Source organism: Nyctibius grandis, chromosome 13 (assembly GCF_013368605.1).
Source record: "Nyctibius grandis isolate bNycGra1 chromosome 13, bNycGra1.pri, whole genome shotgun sequence".
In the NCBI taxonomy this organism is placed as follows: Eukaryota; Metazoa; Chordata; class Aves; order Nyctibiiformes; family Nyctibiidae; genus Nyctibius; species Nyctibius grandis.
In genome coordinates this window covers 10,400,605-10,417,207 of record NC_090670.1, presented here as the reverse complement: position 1 = coordinate 10,417,207, position 16,603 = coordinate 10,400,605, and the positions used below count along the sequence as shown (strand labels likewise).

At 54.0% G+C, this 16,603-nt stretch overlaps 2 protein-coding genes and 5 non-coding genes across 9 annotated transcripts; all 7 read left to right on the top strand.

Annotated features, from left to right (window-relative positions):
- The first annotated feature begins 1,443 nt into the window (after positions 1-1,443).
- LOC137669732 (40-kDa huntingtin-associated protein-like) lies at positions 1,444-3,921 on the top strand. 2 transcript variants are annotated; one of them, XM_068412013.1, is made up of 2 exons: positions 1,444-2,294; positions 2,343-3,921. In XM_068412013.1, the coding sequence occupies exons 1-2, from the start codon at positions 1,444-1,446 to the stop codon at positions 2,521-2,523; spliced, it is 1,032 nt and encodes a 343-aa protein (XP_068268114.1). In that variant the 3' UTR covers positions 2,524-3,921. The 2 variants fall into 2 exon arrangements, with proteins under 2 accessions (XP_068268114.1, XP_068268113.1); XM_068412012.1 differs by having other exon boundaries at positions 1,444-3,921.
- Positions 3,922-5,013: 1,092 nt separating this feature from the next.
- DKC1 (dyskerin pseudouridine synthase 1) lies at positions 5,014-16,482 on the top strand. Of its 2 annotated transcripts, XM_068412043.1 has the most exons (15): positions 5,014-5,090; positions 5,325-5,386; positions 5,638-5,724; positions 6,305-6,396; positions 6,927-7,111; positions 7,583-7,647; positions 8,224-8,350; positions 8,734-8,864; positions 9,852-9,995; positions 10,432-10,552; positions 11,833-11,951; positions 13,093-13,196; positions 13,646-13,712; positions 14,449-14,607; positions 15,125-16,482. In XM_068412043.1, exons 1-15 carry the CDS (start codon positions 5,075-5,077, stop codon positions 15,191-15,193), a joined length of 1,548 nt encoding a protein of 515 aa, XP_068268144.1. In that variant the 5' UTR covers positions 5,014-5,074; the 3' UTR covers positions 15,194-16,482. The 2 variants fall into 2 exon arrangements, with proteins under 2 accessions (XP_068268144.1, XP_068268145.1); XM_068412044.1 differs by lacking the exons at positions 5,014-5,090; positions 5,325-5,386 and adding an exon at positions 6,004-6,076 and having other exon boundaries at positions 5,658-5,724.
- Positions 7,752-7,998, top strand: LOC137669840 (small nucleolar RNA SNORD17). Its single transcript, XR_011049184.1, has one exon. It is a non-coding gene; the product is annotated as a small nucleolar RNA SNORD17 (small nucleolar RNA).
- Positions 8,555-8,630, top strand: LOC137669838 (small nucleolar RNA SNORD83). The gene has a single exon (XR_011049182.1). It is a non-coding gene; the product is annotated as a small nucleolar RNA SNORD83 (small nucleolar RNA).
- Positions 9,035-9,169, top strand: LOC137669846 (small nucleolar RNA SNORA36 family). The gene has a single exon (XR_011049189.1). It is a non-coding gene; the product is annotated as a small nucleolar RNA SNORA36 family (small nucleolar RNA).
- Positions 10,805-11,051, top strand: LOC137669839 (small nucleolar RNA SNORD17). Its single transcript, XR_011049183.1, has one exon. It is a non-coding gene; the product is annotated as a small nucleolar RNA SNORD17 (small nucleolar RNA).
- LOC137669842 (small nucleolar RNA SNORD83) lies at positions 12,266-12,341 on the top strand. Its single transcript, XR_011049186.1, has one exon. It is a non-coding gene; the product is annotated as a small nucleolar RNA SNORD83 (small nucleolar RNA).
- Positions 16,483-16,603: the final 121 nt, after the last annotated feature.

The following is a 16,603-nucleotide window of genomic DNA, read 5'->3' as shown; positions in this document are numbered from 1 at the left end:
GGCTCGCAGGGAGGGACGTCTTCTATTAGACTGGCTGGTACCACTGGGATGGCACCAGCCTGTGCAGCCCAGTCCGGAACAGAGGGTGGCAGAGCAGAGGTGTTTACTGGAGGAGCAGGAATAGTGTCTTTAGTCCTGAGGATGGGGAGTTACTGCCTGTGCTTGGTTTCATGCGCAGGAAGCACACAGTGACCCGCAGCTCACAGGCCATCTTGCAGCACAGTGAGACGCTGACAGCTGGTGGTCTGCGGGGCTGTTGTGAGCTGGTGTTTTGTGAGCGTTGTGATGCCGCAGCATCATCACTCACTGGGGGAATTTGTTCCTCATTCTGAAGAGTCACAGGAGGATGAGCTGCGTTATCGATCACCCTGCAGTTTCACTTCCCAGATTTGCAGTACCTGTTGTAAGCACTCTGGCATAGGCCAGAGTGGGTTTTTCTTATAGTTCTGCTTTGGTTTTTTTATTACACGACTTGAACTCTGAGCACCAACGTGAAGTATTGAACTTGAACCTCAGTTTCAGGCATTGACACCCACGCTGTCCTTTGGGACTAAGCTTTTACACGTGCTGATGGACACGTGTAGGAGAGTGCCTATGCCACAGCAACCACATGGCTGCTCTGAGCTTGTTCAGGACAAGCTGAAAGTTGAGTGCCGCCTGCCACCAAGCCTGTGCGATATGATATTCAGGACTGGGGAGAGAGCAGGAGGGAGGTCTGGCTGCAGAGGACCCCACAGGGCTCCCCAGCCACGTCACCTCAGCTCACGGTGTGGGTGCAGTTTGGTACATGTGCTCACACGGGTAGAAGTGTAAGAACAGCCTCTCTCAGCCAGCCCAAGGGCCTGCCCAGCCCAGGACCTTGCCTCCAGCAGCGCTGTAAGGAGATGCTCAGGAAAAAGCAAGGAGGCAAGCACGCGTGATACTTCCCCCACCCACTTACTCTCTTGGGTACCAAATCTTTTCAGCGCTGAGGATTTCCCGAGTCAGATGCGGTTTATCTGTTCAGGAACCCCAGGAGCTCTCTTGTCCAAGTGCTTATCTGTCACCCTTTGAGCTCACCTAAAATTCCTGCCCCCACGCCCCCTTTGGCCCAGAGCCTCACCCACCCGCTACCATCTGGGTGAACTCTTCTTGTTTGAACCTGGCTGCTGCCGGCTTCACCTGAGAGCCCTGGCTCCCGCTCTCCCCTCTCGTGCCGGGGTGCGGAACCGCAGCCCCGCTCCGTGCCTGGCGGGGCCGGCACGGCCAGACCCGCCAGCCAGTGGGCGGGGCGCGCCGAGACCACGCCTCCAGCTGCGCTAGCCACGCCCCCGCCCCGCCCCGCCGCCCGCGCGACCCCGGGGCGGGCGCCGATTGGCCCGCGCGGCGGGGCGGGGCGCGGCGGGCGCGGCGGGGCGGGGCGCGGCGGGCGCGTCAGGTCGGCTCCGTTGCGGGCGGCGCGCGATGCAGGCGGCGGCGGGCGGCTCCGGCCCCGGCGGGGCGGGCGGCTCCGGCCCCGCGTCGGGCCTCGGCGGGGACGGGGACTTCCTGTCGCGGTACCGGCTGGTGTCGGCCAAGCTGCGGCGGCGGTTCCTGCGGAAGCCGAACGTGGCGGAGGCGGCGGAGCAGTTCGCGGCGCTGGCGCGGGAGCTGCGCGCCCAGGAGAGCCTGCCCTACGCGGCCTGGTGCCAGCTGGCCGTGGCGCGCTGCGCCCAGAGCCTCTTCCACGGGCCCGCCGAGGCGGCCGCCCTGGCCGAGGCCGCGCGGCTCTTCCTGCGCCAGGAGCGGGACCTGCGGCAGCGCCTGGGGCTGCGCGGCGGCTTCGGCGAGCACGTGGCGGCGGCGCAGAGCTGCGGCGCCTTCGCCGCCCGCCTGCACCTGGAGCGGGGACAGCCGGCGCTGGCGGCCGGGCCGTGCCTGGAGCTGGCGGCGGCGCTGCGCGAGACGGGCCGGGCCGCCCGCGCCGCCGCGCCCCTGCAGCGGGCGGCCGAGCTGCTGGCAGCGGCGCGGCTGCCGCTGGAGGCGCTGCGCTGCCTGGCCGAGCGCGCCTCCTGCCTGCTGCTGGGCCGCGACTACGCCGGCGCGCTGGCGGCGCTGACGCGGGCGCAGGCGCTGGCCGGGGCCGGGCTGGGCGCTGGCGGCGGCGGCGGCGGCGCGGCCGGCGGCGCCTTCGTGGACGTGCTGGCGCGCTGCGAGGTGTCGCGGGTGCTGCTGCTGCTGCTGCTGCAGCCGCCGCCCGCCAAGCTGCTGCCCGAGCACGCCCGCACGCTGGAGCAGTACTGCTGGGAGGCGCCGGAGGGCGGCGCGGCGCCGGGGCCCGGCGGCGGCCCCGGGGCGGGCGGCGGGCTGCCGCCGGCGGCGAGCTACCTGCCGGCCGAGCTCTTCCTGCTGTTGCAGTCGGCCGTGCTGGCGTGCCAGGAGAAGGACGCGGAGGCGCTGCAGGCGCTGCAGGCCGAGCTCTGGCCGCTGCTCAGCGCCGAGCAGAACCACCTGCTGCACCTGGTGCTGCAGGAGATGCTCAGCCCCGCCGGGCAGGGGCTCTGAGGGCCGCCGCCGTGGCCGGGCCCGGGCTCGTTGCTCGAGGCGCAGCCCGTGGCGGCGCGTCCTCCCGTCCGTTACGTGCGTTTCGTGTGGATTCTGTAACAGAAGCGAGTGACAGTGGGTGGGCGAACGTGTTCGTGTGCTCATTGATCTTGTGTCGTAGTAAACCCCTCGCTGTACGTATGGAAAGTTGTGCTTGGAAACGTGCCGTCCCGAAGCAGAAAGGGCGGCTCGAGGCAGAACGGGGCTGATCCTTACAGAACGGGCTGCGCTTCGCAGGCAGGAAAGCAGTTGCTAGGAGGAAACCGCCCTGGGTACGTGTGTTGTAGGGTTTGCACATGTAGGAGGCAAGTGTTGCTGGAGCTGCCTTTTGAAAAAAACACGCTGAAGTGAGATTTTCAAAGTTTTCCCCTCCTGAAAACAAAGGACGCTTCAGCCAGCGTGAGGCCGTGTGTTTGGCTCTGGCAGTGGACAAAGGGAGGTGGTCACTGGACTGCAGGTGGTTGCCTGGGGACCGGTGGTGGTGGCCTGACTATGTTTTCTGTAGAGCAGCTGGTAACCTCGAGAACTGAGCCTGCAAGATGGGAAATCCGCTACAGCAGAGGATAACCAGGATCGAAATCAATGGTGGAGAGGGAGAAGGATGAGTTACTGGAACGGACTGTTTGCTCAGTTTGCTTCAGCTGCTGTTCTGTCTGCCACGGGGTGCTTCTAGCTCTGTGGCTTTCTGCTCATGGGGACCTTTGCCAGTATTGAGGTGAAGAAGGCTGGTCTTGAGATCAGAAAAGAAATGAACCTGCTGTTTTTGGTGCACCCAGCTGTTGCCTACAGGCCTAGCCAAAATTCTGCAGTGTTAAGATGCAGTCTCAAGAAGGGGATGCTTTATTTGGTGGTCCCCAAATAATTGTGCCTGTCGCATAAATGAAGAGCAATTCTAGTACACCCAGCTAATGGTAAATGAAACAAACGCTTGCAGCAGACACTGCCCTGAGACCCCACAGAAGGCTGAGGCTTTGGGGGAGAGAGCAACCCCGTTTGCACGCCTGGGAGAGAAGACAGAGGCAAGAGATAATGCTGGTATAACAGCAGTGTTACATGTACTTCTGATTTTGATATTTGGGTCTAGAGACAGCAGTTTTTTCAAATGCTTTTTCGATGTTTATTTTTCAAATGGTTTTCAGGTTCCACACTTAAACGAGGAACTTGCAGTTTTCCTATCTGAAATGCAAACGTTCATTCCCACAACATTTACAAAGACTTAATTACCACAACACTTTTTTTTTGCCTCGATAAAATTACAGTTGATAAATGCTTAATTCAGATTTTGATATTATTTTGTAGTTGTTAGGTGTGGACATGCCATGCAGTGATGCAAAAATAAAAATCCATGCATCAAAAGTGCTTATGACTCTCTCCTTTTCAACTAAAATAGATGAAACTGTTACTAGAATATTACGTGGTGGTTATCCAGAAGAAGTGACTGTTCTACTCACTTTTGAGAGGCTAGAGCAAAGGCTGTGTAGAGTTAGTCCCCAGGCAAGGGATGCCTCCAAGAGGCCTAGATTATGTGAAATCAGAACGCTTAAGAACTGCATAGAGATCAGTTTTGGTCACTGTTGAGAACCTTCCTCAAGGCAGCAGGTCTGAGAGCGACTGTAACTACAATAATTGGAATTTGTGCTGGCAGAACGGAGCAGACAAGCTCTTTGAGTGCTCTCCTGAGCAGCCTGCCCGGTCGGGACTGCAGCCTGGTGACGGAGAAGAAGACAGCAGCAAAGTGGAAGGAGAAGAAAAAGGCCAGGGAGGGCTGCAGCCTGCCAGGTTCCTCCTGGGAGGAGAGGTATGCATCTCCCCAAATGACCAAGCGCTCTTCCAAAGCACCAAACACCTGAAGCGGTTAGAGCAGTGGGTTGGGTGTTTCACTTCCACGCAGCTCTCCACAGTGGACTAGAAGAGCCAGGGCTCAGCTGGTTTCCCTGGAGCTTGGCCTGGAGATAGAAATAATGGAGAAGAAAAATGAAAAGGTGTAAGAGGAGAGGGTCAGGAGCAGAGCAGTTGCTGTACTGGCAAGCAAAAAGTAACAGTCCATTTGATTTGCAGTTCTGTGCCTGAAAGCAGCTGGCACTGGGTGCTTTGGAAGCAGCTCCAGAAATCCCCGTGTGCAGTAACAGCAGCTTGCCCAGCTGTGGGGCGAGGCGCTCCACGGGCTCAGTGAGGCAGTAGCTGATGGGTAGTTATGAGATAGTTATATACATGGTGATGGTAGTCTGGGTCACAGCCACCCCACCCCTTACCCTATCTTTTTTTTATTTAAATCAGCTTTTACACGTTCCGCCCTCGTTCGCACCGGCCGGGTCAGGCCGTGAGGGGGCGGGGCCTGTCGGTGGGCGGGTCGCCGCGGGCGGGGCGGTCGGTGCCTGCGGTTGCCGGCAGGGGGCGGCCTGGGCTCGAGCAGCGCTGGGCGGGGAGCGGTCACGTGGTGTCGCGGGGCTTGTCGGGAGGGGGCGGCCTTTCCGGTCCCTGCGCGGCGGCACGCGCAGCACGCGGCGCGGCCATGGCGGACGGGGACGGTGAGCAGCGGCGGGAACCGCCGGGGTAGCGGCTGGGCCCGCCGGGCGCGGGTGCATGGGCGGGAGGGGGCTCTGGGCGCCCCGGCGGGGCGGTGTCCGCGCGGGGCCCGGGGCCGCCATGGCGCCACGTGGGGGAGGTTCGGCGGTGGGCCCGGCCCGGAGGGGCTGCGGACGCCCCCCCGCGCCTGCCCCGCTCCCGGTGCGGCGGGGACGCTCAGCGTGTCGCTCCCGCAGGTTCCAGCGTGAAGAAGCGGCGGAAGAAGGAGAAGCGGGTGCTTGCCGATGAGGACGTAGCGGTGAGTGCGGCGCCGCCGGCCCGGCAGGGGGGCTGCCCGGGGCCGGGCTCGGGGGGCTTGGGGCTGGCAGCAGCGGTGCCTCGCGGTGTGCCCATGCGGGCTTCCCCCCCGCCGGCACCGGAGGATGCGGGGTCGCGCTGCGTGGTGGGCCGTGGAGCCGCCGCTGCGGGGGCGGTTCACGGGGCGGTGGGCGGGAGCGCGGGCCTCCGGGATTCCCTCCTCTGATCACGGGGAACTTCATCCGCCCTCAGGACATTCAGCACACGGAGGAGTTTTTCATCAAGCCCGAGTCCCGGATCGCCCAGCTGGACACGTCTCAGTGGCCCTTGCTGCTGAAGGTAGAGCCGGGTTATAGACAACCTCGTGGCACATCCCTGCTCCTGCTCCTTTTGTCCTCTCTCAGTGCAGGCCCGTGCAGATGCACAACTCCTTCTCTGTGTGACCTTCCTGCTAAGAAACAGCATGTATGACACTCAAAGCAGAGGCAAACCCTCTGCATGCAGAAATCATGTTATAAAGTTTGTCCAGCAATGTTATTTGCATGCCTGCTTTCTAAGCTTACTGTCTCCTGTAAAGACCCCACCTGGTTTCTTCAGCTGTTTATTTCGGTCTGACAGTGGTCTGTGATCTGTTTCTGAGTTGCTTGTGCTGACTTTCTGGGGCACACTGGATTTATCCTGCATTGTAAAGGTTGGTATTCTGCTGCTTTCCTACTTCTTTCAGTGCAGGACTTCTGTTTTTTTCTCTTTCTGTAAAACATTGATGTAGTTTCATTGATGGGTCATTTTCAGTTTGGAGCAGGCTTTTGCACTTAAATGTACAAATTGGATGTGTAATTGGGGAGATGTGTTGGGGCAAAGCAATGCTGAAACCAAGGTGAGCTCAAGAACACTTGTAACTTCTGTTTGGAATTTGTAGAACTTTGACAAGTTAAATGTGATGACAGCACACTACACACCACTTCCTTCTGGTGCTAATCCTCTGAAGAGAGAGATTTCTGACTATGTTAGGTGAGTGCAATAAGGGCTAGAGTGGTTTATTTTTCTTTCACAGTTAATATCTTCAAAACGTGTTCTGTTCTGGATTCCCCTTGTATCTTTCTGCCTAACTCGGTGCCTTACTACTAACCAGTAAATGTCTAAATAGGACCTGCTGGTCACTACCTGTAAAGTTTGCTTTGTTCTGGGGTTGTGTCTGGTCTGTGGATGGACATGCAAACACTTGAGGAATTCTCTGGGGTCTTATGGCCTGCTAGACTTCGAGACTGCTTGGAGTTTTTTGTAGCATTTGGTTTGGTTTAAGTGCAGAGTAGTAATGAGCAGTCCGGGAGAAGAGGATTCTTTGACTGTGGAATATATCAACTGCTGCGCGCAGAACAGCTCGACCTGTACTCGCTGAGAGCAGTTGTGAGGCTTACCGCTTCTTTTGCTGTATAGAAATACATTTCTTTGCAGCCATGACGAATATGGTCAAAGTTTTTGCACTCTTGCTGTGTTTGCCTTGATGCTTAGCTCCTACTCTCTGTTATTGTGCATTACAGGTCTGGCTTTATTAACCTCGACAAACCTTCAAATCCATCTTCCCACGAGGTGGTTGCATGGATCCGACGCATCCTTCGAGTAGAGAAGACTGGACACAGTGGCACTCTGGATCCTAAGGTGACCGGGTGCCTCATTGTGTGCATTGAGAGGGCAACACGACTGGTCAAATCTCAGCAGAGTGCAGGTATGTTTGTTGCCAGGAACCATTTACAGTCTAAGTGACTGGAGAGGTGTGGAGTTCTTGTGGAGACCATTGGTCTTCAGTGCCTTGAGCTTAAGGGTTGCTTATCCTCACTCCAAGCCAGTGAGGACGCATCCATGCTGTCACAAGTTTGGTTTGATTGCTTCTCTGGGGTTTGTGCTGTTTCAAGTCAGTGAAAACACTTCTGACAGCCTGGTTTCATGTACTAAATGAACTTATGGTCTCAGCCTCTACCAGTCCAGTGAAATAAAACTTGATGAAGAAATAAACGTAGCTTCGATTATTCTTCTTGGGAAGAATAACCAACTCAGTAATAAACTGTGCGCACTTTCTAGGAGCAGTGGTTGTGAAAATTTCAGGGCTGTGTGGATGTGTGGCTGTGAAGCAATGTGGACCTTGAGGTCAACATTAAATGCAAGTGGCCACTCCTGACTGCTCTTGTCGTTCTTTCAGGCAAAGAGTATGTGGGAATTGTTCGGCTGCACAATGCAATTGAAAGTGAGGCTCAGCTTGCCAGGGTAAGTCTCGGCACGCCCTTAGCCGTGCTGGCACTTTACGTGCAAAGTGTTCGGCATTGGTGGGAGATGCGAGGGTAGGAGCGGAGCTCAGGTGTGCTCTGTGTGTGAGGTGATGACGAAGTTTATCCATTCTCTGAGTGCAGTTGTGCTGCCCTCCTGCAGCACCCCGATGCCTGTTCTAGGGTCTGGGTGCTGTGCAGCCTCCAGAGACCCTCCAGTCTCCCAGTGTCCTACTGGAGGCTGCTGTGGTATGTGGCTGGCTGCCTGCAGGAGTGAAGTGGTGCTGGCAGGGTTGGAGCCCCTCTTTGAGGGGCTCCTTCCCCACTGAGATGAGGGATAATGTCTGATCACATACTGCCACCTGATGAAAAAGCCCAGCTGTGCTCACTGGCAGCTAGGGTAGCATTTTGACTGCATCACTGATTCAGATCGACTTAATAAAGTATGACATCACCAAATTATGATGAACCTTGTGGTTTCTCACTTATGGAAGTGGTCGTAGTTGCTGGAGACTCCAAGGTGTTCCTACGTTAGGGTACAGGTGTGAGGTGTTATTTCTTCTGCTTCTACCCTCAGGCAATAGAAACTCTGACAGGTGCACTGTTTCAGCGACCACCTCTCATTGCTGCTGTCAAACGACAACTGAGAGTCAGAACTATCTATGAGAGCAAGCTGGTGGAGTATGATCCTGAGAGAAGATTAGGTAAAACAGGGCTTTCCTGTCATCTACCTATTAAGCTAACAGCTGATAAAATTTCATGTGGAATGGGCTGCTTCCCGTTCTTAGCAGATGCCTTAAGACATAAATCCTCACCACCATCTAGCAGTAACTGCTTCATGCGTTACTTTGGTGTGCTGGGAAGCAGATCCCATCTATTTTTTGTACTGCTGCATCCTTCATTGAAGAGCCAAATGATGTCAATTAGATGGCATTAGCACTTAGTGCAAAGATGACCTTCATCTATCACCCCAGGCTGATGGCTCTGTGAAGGGTTGGACATACAGCTGCTCTCGGAGGGAGCTTCTAGATGTGGTGCATTTCTAGATGTGTATTTAAATACTCTTCTGTCCTGTCCTGTGTTTCAGGTATCTTCTGGGTGAGCTGTGAAGCAGGCACATATATCCGAACACTCTGTGTCCACCTTGGTTTGCTGCTTGGTGTGGGGGGCCAGATGCAGGAGCTCCGCAGAGTGCGCTCGGGCATCCTGGGAGAGAAGGTAGAGTGGTAGCTCTAACTATAATCAGCAAACTTGAAATTGTCAGAATTGCAAGAGTTCCTTGGAACTGTGTTAGTTTTGCGGTGTGAGAAGGTATAGGTGCATGGCGGCGGGGGGTAGTTTTGTGAATAGCCCCAAAAAGGTGGGAGCTCTTGCTGTCAATGGTCTGTAACCAAAGTGTTGAGTTCAGTTCAGGGTGTTTCCCCTGTTCTGGTAATTAAGCTTTGGGACAGTGAGTGACTGGGAAGTGCACCATGGTGACTGAAAGTTTGTTTTATGCCACCGGTGTTTCTCAGCCCACAAACTGTGCATGTGCCACAAGTTCAGGCGTGTGAGCTGTCTGCTTAGCAGTCTGCAACCGCTTGGTGTCAGGGCACAATGCAGGGAACGTGCTTCATCGAAATGAGCCTGGGAGATGCAGTCTCGTGTGGTCTTGAACGCTCGTACAGTCTTTTGAGTCTGGTCGTAGCTGAATCCTGCTGCCGGTCCAAACTCCAGAACTGATTTCTTTCCTTGCAAAGCAGGAGTATCAGAGTGCAAGTGTTCCCCCACCTATCTGTGCTCTTACCACAGCTGTAGTCACTGGCAGTCATTTTTGAATTCCAGGTGTTGGGAGCTTGCAGCTGCTTCAAGAATTTATTCCATGTCACAGATTGAAGAGGTGGTTAATTTAGACTTCTCACTAATCTTTGTTTAAGTTAGGTCATATTTCAAAGTTTCATGTGGACAGACCTTATACACTAGATACAAGTGCTGTCTGAGATCTGGAAGGTTGAACTCAGTGGTAGCACAAGTCAGCCTGACCTCAAGCTGTTGACGGAAAGTATTCTTACCTCTTTTAGGTTGCTTTTTTGATGCTTCTAAGTTGGGCATCTTTTTTTTCACTCCCTTTCAGCACACTATTTGCTGTTGGACTTTAGCTGTTTTCTAGTGTGTGTTTCGAGTCAGTGGCTGATAGGAGAGATTAGAGGCGTTGTGTCTTTGCAGGACAACATGGTGACTATGCACGATGTACTGGATGCCCAGTGGCAGTACGACAACAACAAGGATGACAGCTACCTGCGGAGAGTTATCCTGCCGTTGGAGAAACTGCTGACTTCACACAAGCGGCTAGTCATGAAAGACAGTGCGGTGAGTTCCTGAGATGGTGCCACTTGACAGCCAGAGACTGCAGAGCGTCCTCCTAACTTGTACAGCTAATATAATAAGTGGGGGATCAGGATCCGCGTGGTGTCCAGCACTGCCCTAATTGTGAGCTGTGTAGGACCTAGTATGGGCCACTGCCAGATCAGCAGGAAGATGCAAGAGCCAAGAATTGAGTGGCAGAGAAGCTGCTCTCCTCATTTCAGGAGGATGCTGATGGTTATGAGAGATCTGCCTTACATGTTTGCTGGGATAGGTGCTTTGCTTTTTCCAGAGGCCCCAGTTTTCTCTAGTGAACAATAACAAATAGATACGTGGAGATGTTATTGCTGGAACAGTAACAGCAACGGGAAGCTAAGATATTAGAGGCACTTGTTTTTATTCTCTAATAGCTTATAAGCCCTGCTGTTCCCTACATTTTCAGGTTAATGCCATTTGCTATGGAGCCAAGATCATGCTGCCTGGTGTCCTGAGGTATGAAGATGGTATTGAGCTTAATCAGGAGATTGTTGTCATCACCACAAAAGGAGAAGCTATCTGCCTAGGTATGAAACTGCTTATTCTTCTGCCCAACGAACTGCAGAAATAACAGACTGCATTCCAGTGAATGTACAACAGAGTCCCCGCTCACAGAAGGTTTAAATAGTGCTTCCTGATGGAGACTGTGGGTTAGTATGGCCCAAGGCAGCTGGTGTTGGGCAGGATGTTAGGAAACAGAGGCTGCATCAGTCCTTGGCAAGGTGTGAAGAGTTCCTCAGCCTGGTTTCAGCTGCAAAATGCTCAGGTGTGCTCTGTGTGTGAGGTGATGACGAAGTTTATCCATTCTCTGAGTGCAGTTGTGCTGCCCTCCTGCAGCACCCCGATGCCTGTACTAGGGTCTGGGTGCTGTGCAGCCTCCAGAGACCCTCCAGTCTCCCAGTGTCCTACTGGAGGCTGCTGTGGTGTGTGGCTGGCTGCCTGCAGGAGTGAAGTGGTGCCGGCAGGGTTGGAGCCTCTCTTTGAGGGGCTCCTTCCCCACTGAGATGAGGGATGATGTCTGATCACATACTGCCACCTGGCATGTCACAGTTCTGAGCAGGTCAGTGTAAAAGGACTTGAGCAACTACCAGCTTCTGTGAAGTGACTCAGAAGGGTGCTTTATTCTAACCAGGGTCTTCAAAGAAGCTGTGTAGGTGGCAGGTGCTGACATGCTGTACAGATGGTCTGTCATGGTGCTCAGTGCTGCATGGCCTCATGCTCTGTCCTGACCCATGGGACTGAGGGCCCTTGGAGGCGTAACACAGCCAAGCCATTCTACCTTGTTGTTTGTACTGCCTGCACTACGGCGATCTCAGGGACCTGGCAAGAAAAACATAATTTATTGGTAGGATTAGTCTCTAGTTTGGCTCTGCAAGGTTTTGGGAGCTGACGAAGGAGCAGCACTGCTCCTTTCTATAGTGGCGTGGTTCCTTGAGCTGCCTGGAAGTGCTCTGGCAGCTGCTCACAGAGCTCTTCCCCATTCCGTGGTGGTGTTGGTGCTGCTCTGGGAAATGGTTGGTCTTACCGTGTTCACTGATCCAGAACCAGTCTTCTGGTGTAAGCTGGAGAGGCCTGTTAACACGACTGACGCGCTTGCTGCCTTTGAGCAGGGCAGCATTAGTCTGCCTCTCTGAAGCATTAGTCCAGAACTTATCTCCAGTGAGGTTTTGGGGTGAAGTGGCACTGGTGGGAGGTGTTGCTTCTCTTTGTGCTGACAGAGGAAGAACAGGCTGAACACAGCAGGTTCATGTGTGGCTGTTGCAGTTCTGCTGTTAAGAGTTAATGAACTCTCTGCCTGCTTCTGCAGCCATTGCCTTGATGACCACAGCAGTCATTTCTACCTGTGACCATGGCATTGTGGCAAAGATCAAGAGAGTGATCATGGAGAGAGACACGTATCCCCGCAAATGGGGTCTTGGTCCCAAGGTGAGCGGTGTGGTGGTGTGGTCGGTCCCAGGGTGGTGGGAGCCCAGCTGTTGGGACGTGGGGCTCTGGACGCCTCAGGCAGAGCTGCGCCGGTGTCTTCTTCAGGGCCTTGGTGTAATTCTGCTCTGCTCTCCTGGAGCCATGATGGTGGTGCTTGCCAGTGCTGGGGCTGTGCCAGCCCAGTGCTGGTGGGAGCAAGGCTTTCCCTCCAAACTGAGCCTGGGCAGCTCTATCGAAGGCCAGTTGGCGCTGCTGCTGGTGCTCAGGCGTGGGCTTCTCAGGTCTGTACAGCACCAGTCCTCCTCTGGTAAAGAGCCAAATGATGTGAAGTGGATGGCATTAGCACTTTGTGCAAAGATGACCTTCATCTATCACCCCATTCTGATGGCTCTGGAAGGGCTGGGGAAAGAGCTGCTTTTCTTTTCAGAGCAACTGCAACAGTGCCAAAATGCAAACTGTCTTGTGAGACACTAAATTGTGCCTGAAGGACAGGAGCAGTGGGAACACTTGTAGGGTTCCTCTCCTGTCTCAAGTATGTGGTAGTCACGGAAATCAGCAGGTCAGCAGTGCTAGCTTAACTGCAGCCATACTGGCATTTCACTGTGGCAAGTGATGCAGCTCGAACTTAAAGCTCGATGTCAAGTTGCTGTGGCTTATTCCATGCCTGTGGTTCAGGCATGAAATATAGAGAGCTGTGGGGGGATGCATGCACATCTGTCTTGCAGCAAATGTGAGGTAATGCAGGCCAGTTCAAGCATCTTGGACTCTCCAGCAAAGCCTTGCATTTGCAGCTGGAGTGGTTCAGCTGAAATGTGGCAGGTCATTAAGGTGGAGAAACCCAGTCAAAGATCAGAGCTCCATAATGTGCAGAGTCATCTTATTCTGCTGCTGTTGCTTCGCCCACAGATTTGACCTTATTGACTGATGAAGATGCCTCCTGTCTGAGACTTGTAGGCTGCTGTGCAGGGGATGTTTTGTGTGATTTGTTAGAAGGTCCTTGGAGAAGTGTTAGATCAGTAACGCTGTAGTTGTTAGCTTAGCTTGTTCCTGGATTACCTCCTCTTAGGCCAAGTGGCTGAAGCCCTGGGGAGGATTTCTCCTCCCTGTAGCTGCAGTCTGACTTGTTGCACGTTGCTCTCAGGCAAGTCAAAAGAAGATGATGATCCAGAAGGGTCTGCTGGACAAGCACGGGAAGCCCAATGAGAGCACACCGGATTCCTGGAAGAAGGAGTATGTGGATTACAGGTGGGTAGAGGGTGTGTGGCTCCTGCATGGTGGGCAGAGCGGGGAGGGCTGGGCTGGGTGCTGCCGTTTGTGCTTGGAGCATGTTAGGCCTGGCCCAAGGCTGTTGGCTGTCCGGACCCGTGGGATGTGGTGGCATTTCTTGCAGTCCCAGGGAACATGCTGCTAGTGGGCAACGCCAGAGGGAAAGGTCCTGAGCAGACAGTTATCCCTTTCTAGCCTGTGTTTGTGGTTTTAGAGGGAGTCAGTCTGCTAAATTAAATGGGGGAGGCCTTGCAGTTGCCCAGCCCAGCTGGCCCTGGTGCAGGCTGCAGGTCTTCCCCACACCAGCCTCCCCACCAAGCGCCTGGTGCAGGTTACAGAGCCCTTGAGAGGAGGGCAGAGCTTTGTACTCGTACAGAACCGTGCAAGGCAGCGGCGGTCCTGCTCAGCCTGGGGATCTTCTCTTTCAGGGATGCTTCCAAGAAAGAGGCAGCTGCCATTCCCCGAGCTGTTTCAGAGGTGGAGAGGGCCCCAAAAGTGAGTATCGTTAGTGCTCTCTGGCTGGAAGGTTGTTTGGGCCCTAATGAAGAGTGGATACGTGCCTCTTCCTTTAGGCAGTTGGTATCAGGCTGCTTTGGTTGGTTGTTTTACAGGGGAAGGTGTTTCATATTCTGGGAGCCTAGTGCCCCAGCGTGTGTTGTGGTTGTGTGGCCCATGAGCTAGCTGTAGGGCGACCTGTTCAGGGCCTTACCCACGGGTGTTTGTTTCCGGGATGTTGTACTTTGGGTGCAAGTCTTGTAGCACAGCATGAGAATGAGGAGCTCTGCTGGTAGTGTACAAGCTGCAGCATCTAAGGAAATATGTTATCTGGAACCACAGTGGAGGTTTGTTATGCCAGGGAACCTTTCTGGAGACTACAGACAGTTACAGAAATGTCCGTGCGAGAGTTGCATTTAAAGTTCCCTAAGTCAGGGCTTGTGCTGTGATCTAAGGATCTAATTCAGGGCTTGTGCATGCACTTGGAAAGGTGCAGCAGTATTTCAAACTCTGGAGCACTGAGAAATACGGGGTGCAGTTCTGGCAGAAGCAAATCCTAGACAGTGTATGCTGGAGGGGACCACTGGCAGTGTAGCTCACCCTACCACTGAAAGCATTGTTAACTGTGAAGTTTGATTGAATCAGACAAAATAGTTGCAATGGGTTTGCAAACAGTTTTTCCATCACTTGAGCTCCTGTGGAAGATGGCGTGTCTGACAACATGTTCTCTTAACAGAGGAAGCGAGAGTCGGAGAGTGAAAGTGAGGAGGCTGTGACCCCACCATCCCCTGCCACCCCACCACCAGAGGAGCTGAGCAAAAAGGAAAAGAAAAAGAAGAAGAAAGAGAAGAAGGCCAAAGAGGCAGCTGAGAGTGGGGGAGAGCACATAGAAGTGGTATGTAACTGGGTGCTGCCATGGTACAGTCCAAGCATGGGAGAAATTGCTGTCTCTCGCTAATACCTTCAGGGTAAATAATACATCAGTATCCTGCTGTGCCTGTCCCTGAAGTGCTAGGCTCCCACAGGCAGAGATAGGTGTCTGTATAGGTGCATTTGTAAACTGAACTAGTTGAGGGTGGTGGGAGATCGAGCAGGTGAGGTTTGTGGGGGGTGAGTTGGCAGTGGGGCAGGGATGGGGTGAGCAGCCATCTGTGCCCCGGGGCAGGTGGTGGGTACACGTTCCTGCCAGGTCACCCCTGTGCTCTGGTGCCCTGAAACTGGCCCCAGTGGGAGGATGGTGCGTGGCGTGGTGCTGGCATTCCGTCAGTGTGCTTGAGTGGTTGTATGGTGGTGAAGGGAGGATTGTGGCCATGGGGAGCCTGCACTGCATCTGGAGTGGGGCTGTTCCTCCTGAAATGAGCAGTGGGGAATTCCTATTTGATTCCTTCCTGACCTCTACAACCTCTTCACAGACCAGCGAGACCAGCACCAAGAAGAAGAAGAAGAAGAAACAAAAGGAGATAGAAGAGAGCTCGGAGTAATTGACTGGATCTGCCCAAAGCAGGCGACCTCATCAATAGGGAGGGAGGAGTGTGAGGCCTTGAGAAAAAAGAGGACTGGCTCTGTGGCAGAGGGGCCAGAAAGTTCCAAATTCCTTTTCTGCTGTGTATACGAGTGAGTGGGTGTGTTTGCCCAGGATACGCCCTGCTCAGGTACCCCTCCTCATCCTGTTTTAAGGGTTGTGAGAGGAGTGAGGTCTCTGACTGTCCCTGCCACTGGATTGCTCTCTAAAGCTGAACGCCGTGATGCCAATAGAAGTGGTGTCTTCAGGGAAGCTGTAGCTCTTGGCTCTTACTTGGTGTCTCTGTTTTCACCTTGAGAGGGAGGAATAATGTTTCTCCCCACTCTTGTCCTGCCTCTTTTCTTCCAAGGTTGGAGCTGTTACCTGACAGTTGCAGAATGTGTTGGTGTCTGGAGGACTGGCTTTGTCACGGCCTTGGTTTGGATGGGGACAGTCAAATTGGTTATTTGAAGGGCTCTGGTTTGTTTTAACCTGCCCATATGCTTGGCTTGACCCTCATCTAGATGAGATCAAATAGTCCACCCAGAGAGTCTTCAGTATTTTTTTAACTTTATCATAAAAGGATTAGACCATTAAATTCCTGCTTTTTGCTTTATAGTGTGGGGACCTGCTTGTTAGTTGTCAGCTGATCCCCAGACCCAGTGCCTCAGTGCCCTTGTCAGTGTGTACCTCTTGCTGTCTCTCTGCTCTTCTCTACCCAGTTGTTGGCAGGGGACTGCAGCACTTCCACTTGCCTTCCCTGATTCGGATAGCTAATGTGCTCTGAAGGCTAGAAGAAGGGATGCTGTTGCGGGGCAGAAGCGAAGTGACCAGAAGGCGGCTGGCCAGTATGCTTTTCTAAATGGCCAGAGTCGTCATGAGGAAAAGCTTGGCCAGAGGCAGCTCTCCAAGGGGCACTGGGTGTGGGACTTGAGCAGCTTCAGACAGACTTGTCCTAGTTTCCTTATCTGGGGTGGCTCGCTGAGGGTGGGAGGTCTCTGTCACAGGGGTAGTGCTGAGTCAGGATTTTAGCCCCTTTTAATGGGGAAGGATCCAGGCTGCTTTGTTCTGAGCTTCAGCCCTGCAGAGATTCTGTAACATTTGTCTTAGCCTTGTGCATTGTTAACTTAACTGGCTTTTCTCTGCTCCAATGCTAGAGATACATGCAGGCAGCAGGGCCAGCAGCTGGTGGCTGTCAGAACCTGGGCAGAAAAAAAGTCCATTTTATTTACTCTTTTTTTACATAAAAATAAAAGCCCTATTTTTGAATGGGTGATTTTCTTGCTCATCTGGTTCCTGTAAGAGGTCAGTGGCCTATTCATGGGGAGGGGAGGCAGCTGAACACATGTGCATGCTGCAGCTGGGCAGGTAAACGGCTGCCCCTTCTGCC